The sequence below is a fragment of the Merops nubicus genome, unplaced genomic scaffold (genome assembly GCF_000691845.1).
Source record: "Merops nubicus isolate BGI_N331 unplaced genomic scaffold, ASM69184v1 scaffold25764, whole genome shotgun sequence".
Lineage (NCBI taxonomy): Eukaryota > Metazoa > Chordata > Aves > Coraciiformes > Meropidae > Merops > Merops nubicus.
The window spans coordinates 5,954-11,714 of record NW_008603912.1 but is presented as its reverse complement, the minus strand read 5'-3'; the positions used below and the strand labels follow the sequence as shown (position 1 = coordinate 11,714).

The following is a 5,761-nucleotide window of genomic DNA, read 5'->3' as shown; positions in this document are numbered from 1 at the left end:
CATTTTTCCCTACATTTCAATCCCCTTGTTCTCATTCATGAAAACATGCATTGTCCTCTTTTGACATCTCCATGGCATCCCTCCTAAAAGCCACTAGAGAAATAAAAGCTTATTGGAGCCAACCAGATGCTTTCAAAACACGGAAAATTTTCCTGTAAATAATCTACATGTATCAGAAGATTTTTTGCCCAGAGTTTTAGGAAAGTGTGGTATTTCTAAAGAGAAAAATTCAGCCCAGCCAGGGCAGCAGAGGTTAAACTCCTCCCTGGCTTTGGGAGGGGGATCTGCTGCTCAGCAGCAGGCCTCCCCCTCCAACACACCGTCTCCTTGAAGCTGTCGGAGAGCCAGCGGTTGCGCAGCACAGCCAGCACCGAGGAGGGCGGGTTCTCCAGGTCCTCAAAAGCATCCATGAGGATGAAGTCCAGCACAATGTCAAAGAAACTCATGCACACCACCTGTCAGGGAGCATAAGTCTGTCAGGAAAAAGGTTCTAAAAAGGACAAGTGCTTTACGCTTTGTTGATTCACAGCAAACGGGTAATGAGCTGAATGAAGCTTGCCACCAAGGTGGGAGGACTGAAGTGTGTACACTCAGTTCCCAGCCCCCAGAGAGCCTCTGGCTTTACTAACCCTGTGTCCTGGAAAAGCCCAGTCAAAACACAAACAAATCTGAGACCTACAGACAGTAGCTTGTCCCTTCTAGAAAAGGTTGGGATTTAAAATTATTTTTTATTTTAACCACAGTAGTACTGACATTGCTGAAGGCAAGATTTGCCATGAGGATCAAACACCCCAACAGCCAGTTTTCCCCTCTGCCTTCCCCCACAATGTACAATTGCAAAATAATTGTATTTCAGCAGCAACTCTTTCACTCCTGGGCCATTTCTGCATAATCATTAACCTCCAATTCCTCTGCAATTTTGAAAAGATAATGTCTTTACCAACCCCTCTTCCCTCCAGCTCCTGCTGAGTGGTTGGCCAGGTCTCTTGCTTCAGTGCATAATGCAGCATCTCCTCATAGCTTTCCAGAAAAGCTTTGGGATTCTGGGAGAGGAGAGAAAACACTTCAGAAGGTACAACAACTATGGACATAATTCACTAAAGTTTGACCAATTTATTTTGAGCTAATATCAACATCAATGCATGTGATTCAGTGAAGTTTTGAGCTACTCCTTGTGCAGAAAGAGATTGTCTTTCTGGGAGGCCTGAAAGGCCCCAGGCACAGCTGAGACTCAACGTCCACCTGAGTGGAGTCAGAGTGGACCTACATTGCTCCACTTTCTTCCTGCATACAAACTGAGCCACTAAGGGACTAACACTGTGCAAGTGATAATCCCCCTGTTCAGGGGATGACCAGTGGCTAGGCCAGTGATCTGAGAGCTGGTATATGGTTGATGCAAAGGTCTGATTCTCCTTCCCCTTTCCTACATTCCTTGAGACAATGCCATTGCTGATGCACAACCTGTACCCCCTGTTCACCCTAGTGAAGCACAGGATGAAACTATGGATGGGAGCTGCACAAAGAGGCTCTTTCAAGAGAATCTGGTTAACCAAGATTAAAAGCACAGACATTTAATTTCTCACAATAGTCACCAGCACATAGATGAAGCCTTCTCTTTTCAAGACACTGGAAAAACTCTGGGTTGGGATGGAGGAACAAGTGTCCCTGTGCTTACAAGACATAGTTTTTATACAAACTTCCTACCTTTTCAGCTTTTGTCATCAGTCCTATCACCATTTGCTTCCCAACCTCCCCAAAAAATAGTTGATTGCTTTCATCCTCCAGCAGCTCCTGCAATGGGAACACAAGTCTCCTGTGAACGCCTACACACACACGACTTCTGAGCTGGGAGAGATAAAAAAGGACAGGACACAAGGCAGTGCAATGCTGCACTAGTAGCATTAACCTCTAATAAGCTGGAGTCCAGAAAACAGAACTGATCCCTCCAGGAATTGAGTTTAAAATTAGGCTGAAAGACTGGAAGTGGCAAGAGCAGAGGCACAAGAGCCACAGAGGGGCTGTGGGGCCAGGGCACAAAAGCTGCTGTTCAGGCTCTAGACATACACTGGCAGCATGCAGACTACAGTAAGGAGAAGGAAACCTTGCTCCCCTACTTCAGAGGTTTGACTCTAGCCCTCTAAAAAGCTCTTAAGTGGGAGTGGCAGCTCCTGGGCAGCTCTGAAATTCCCAAACTTTCACTTCCCAGAATCAAGCCAGTGTCAGTGGCCACGAAACCACCGCTCAAGCTGGGCATGGGGACCAGAAGATCCCCTCCCTCTTCAAATCGATCAGGATGAGATTAAAGTTAGGCAAGGGGAGCCTGGACTGCTGCAGCTTCTGCTTTTACTTGGTGTAGAGGGGCAAAGGCCTCACCCCTGTGTGGGAGGAGAAGGTGCTGCTGGCAGCAGGGCACCCGGGCGCTGCTCTCACCTGGAAGGCCAGCCTGACACAGTGCAGCTTCGCCAGGAAGTCCTGGTCACTGTAGCAGCCAAGGAGCTCTGTCCTAGAGGGAAAGGGGAAGGTCTGCATACATCTCAGCTCTTCTGATGCCTGCATTCCTAGCAACTATGCTCCCCAATAAAAAAAAAAAAATAAATTCCCAGCCTATGCCCAGGAAAAAGTAACAACTACACTCCCTTTGCACAGCTCCCTGGGGGACCAGAGCACATCTGCAAAGGCTGCTGCAGCACAGGACTAAGCCAGCCAGCCACACAGAACGGGCACATTTCCCATTACTCATCTCCTGGGACAGTTACTCTTTCTTAACTTGTGTATCCTAAAAATCTGGGGCTAGTCCCCCAGGGAGTCCAAACCAGCAGGAAGGACACCAAGAGTTTCCAACCCCAAAGGAAACCAAACGGTTCTTGTGGTTATAGGGCTGCTGAAAGGCAAACAATGTGTTCACACTGTTCTAAGGACACACAAACTTGACACAAGGACCCACAACTCCAGCTGGCACTTCACCTCAGCGTCCGGCACGCAACCTTCCCCTCCTTCACCAGCTGCAGAGCTTCTTCGTACGCCGCCACCGGCCTGGAGAGGTGGAATGGTATTTCATCAAAGGGGAGGGAGTCAAAGAGCTGCACAGGTGGCAAGAAACATGGGAAGAACAAAACAATCTCATTAAATGTTTGCAAATACTCAGACTGTGCACAAGCAAGATGAGTCTTCTTCACCCAGCAAACTTTTGTCAGTGCTAATTATTTCATGCAAAGATATTTCTATTCCCACCAGTTTAAAAGCTCTGACACAGCTCAATATCCCCCAAAATTCACACAAATAAGCCACATTACATTGGATTTACACTAATTTCCTGGCTGTTCTGGCATATCTTCCACAGTAGACAGGAAGATGACAGGGAAATGCTGGTTTAGAAGGGCTGCACCATGCCCCTAATGAAACAGCTTTTCCTGACACTCATGCCAAACCTCCCAGCTTGGGCTGCTGCTCCATGTTGTATCTTCCTCTACCAAGATGTGTTTTGGCTTCACTGCCTTTGTGGCTCCCCTCTAAACAGCTGGGCTGTGAGACAGAGCTGAAACTTAAAGTCACCTCTGCTGCAGAGAAGAAGGAGTCCTCAGAAGCTGAGCTGTCTTCATCGTCCGTCCGAAGCCGCAACGACCCATCCGTCAATGGAAGCATTAAAGTCTTCTCTGGAGGAAAGGGGGAAGATGCATGTTTAGAGTTTATGGACTCCCATTCCTCTTTACTCCTGTACTTTCTGCCCCCCTCCCCACACAAACAACACTAGGTCACTACTTCATTGCCTAGCTTACAGAGAAGACACAAAAGCAGGCAGGAAACTGGTGTTTTAAAGTGTTTCTAAGCCAGGTGCCATACCCAGATCCAGCAGCATGCTGTCTGATGGCAGGGAAGAGCCAAACTCTTCCTGGAGGTGGTAGGCTCGGTGCAGAAGGGACTCCAGCTTCTCAGCAAACTCTCTTTTCTGGGACTCCTCCTTGAACATACACAAATGCCACCCTTAGTTAGCCAGCTGGGCAGAGACACATCGACAACACAAGTAGGGAAGAAAATTTTCAGCAAAATGAGATTTGCAATTTGTAGATTAAGTGGTTTTTCTTTTAAATTAAAAAAAAAAAAAAAATGAGGAAAAGGACTTATGGATCCTACAATGCAGCTAATAATGCAATGGAAGAGAAGCTTCTACACAGCCTATTCAAACCTGCTCACTTTTTAGCTTCACTATTTTGTTTCCCTGTTAAAAAAGGAAGAAAGAACTTAAGAACTTTAACCTGTCATCCAGAAACCCAAATATTTTAGTGATTTACAGATCACTTAATTCTCCTGACTTGTGATTTTAGCCTAATTTAGGGAACCACAAAAGAAAACTGTGTTGAACACAAAAGAGTATGCAGAATTGGATAACAGAGTAAAAGTCCTTGCATTAAAGTGCTGGGCATAAGCAAAGTTTGCTCTAAGCAGCACAGGAGGATAGGGGGGAAAAAAAAGCAGAAAAAGAAGACTTACACAGCATCTTGCCTTCATGCCCCTGTGTCTTTATCTCACCCAGCTGGCAGAAGCATTAACATGAAGCACGAAATCTATTTTGATAATGAACCAACTGGTTTTAAGTCAGTTTTAGAAATGCTACAGGACTCTTCAAGGAAAGACAGCAACAAGAGAAATCGGATTGGACTTGGACAAATGTTATCCAGCAAAAAAGACAAACATGCCACATTACTTACAGTACCAGGCCACATTTATCAGAGGCTGGGAACACTTTTTGACAGTGAGAACTCCTGGAGAGCTTGGGAGTTTAGCTCCCTTCACAGTCCTGAGCTACAGCTGCTCTCTTTAGCTTTGTGATTGTCACTGAGCCTTCTAGTTTGGATATCCTCTACTCAGAGGTCTCCTCTGCAGAGTCCTCAAGTTCACGACAACAAGGCATTATCCTAAAATACTTGTTTCTGGAGCTGTAGGCAGAATGAGCTACACATCTCCCTGCCCCACTTGCTCAGTAAGCAGGGGCAAACTTAGCTCCTAATCACTCCTCTTTACTCATTAGTCCACACCAGCAGTTGGCCTCCACTTCACCCAGCTTCCTAGGAAGTGATAGTGACCATCAAGATCTCCACTTTCAAATGCCTTAAGAAGTTACAGACACAATACTGCCAGGCAAAGAGCTATTTCTTCCTCTCCAGTGCTGTATTTGCTAGAGCCTTTTCCTACTGCAGCTTCTGCTGCTGGAGGACTTGGCATGACAGTGACTGACATGATGCTGGAAGGTGGGTAGAAAAGCTGGGGAATGAGGGGGCGAGACTTATTCAAAAGAAAAAGAATTAAAAACACCCACCCACACTGCATCAGGAAGCTGCAGATAGAGACAGCTCTTAAACAGTCTGGCCCAACTCTGCCCTTAATTTGCTCTTTTAACCTCCTAATTACTGCTTCTAGCACCCAGGCTGGTCTTGCAGCATGTTCCCCAGCTGGCAAATGCCAGGGAAAAGTGGGGACCTACCTCTGGGATGTTCTCAGACATGCTCTCTTGCTGTTTCTTGCTGTCCCAGGGCACAGGAGTGCTGGTACTTGCACTGTCCCTCTGCCTGATGGTCAGTGCCTGCTCCCACTTCTGCAGGGCCTCCTCAAACAGCTCCATGCCTGGCAATGTAACCGAACACAAGCTGTGAGAGTCCCAGGCCACTCAGGAACAAAGCCATACAGCACAAGTCCTGGCTCCTCAGACAGTGCAGCAAAGGGGGAAGCTTCTCCCCAGCTGGTAAGAAAGAACAAATATACTCTT

The 5,761-nt window shown here is 46.8% G+C and overlaps 1 protein-coding gene across 1 annotated transcript in view; it reads right to left on the bottom strand.

Annotated features, from left to right (window-relative positions):
* The window catches only part of FAM73B (family with sequence similarity 73, member B), a 13,078-nt gene that overhangs the window by 2,395 nt on the left and 4,922 nt on the right, over positions 1 to 5,761 (bottom strand). Inside the window, exons 5-12 of the mRNA XM_008938852.1 lie at positions 5,480 to 5,619; positions 3,841 to 3,958; positions 3,553 to 3,653; positions 2,965 to 3,080; positions 2,431 to 2,503; positions 1,705 to 1,791; positions 945 to 1,043; positions 321 to 455 (exon numbers count right to left, since the gene is read on the bottom strand). Coding sequence (XP_008937100.1) covers positions 321 to 455; positions 945 to 1,043; positions 1,705 to 1,791; positions 2,431 to 2,503; positions 2,965 to 3,080; positions 3,553 to 3,653; positions 3,841 to 3,958; positions 5,480 to 5,619 — 869 coding nt within the window. The remainder of the gene's footprint in view (positions 1 to 320; positions 456 to 944; positions 1,044 to 1,704; positions 1,792 to 2,430; positions 2,504 to 2,964; positions 3,081 to 3,552; positions 3,654 to 3,840; positions 3,959 to 5,479; positions 5,620 to 5,761) is intronic.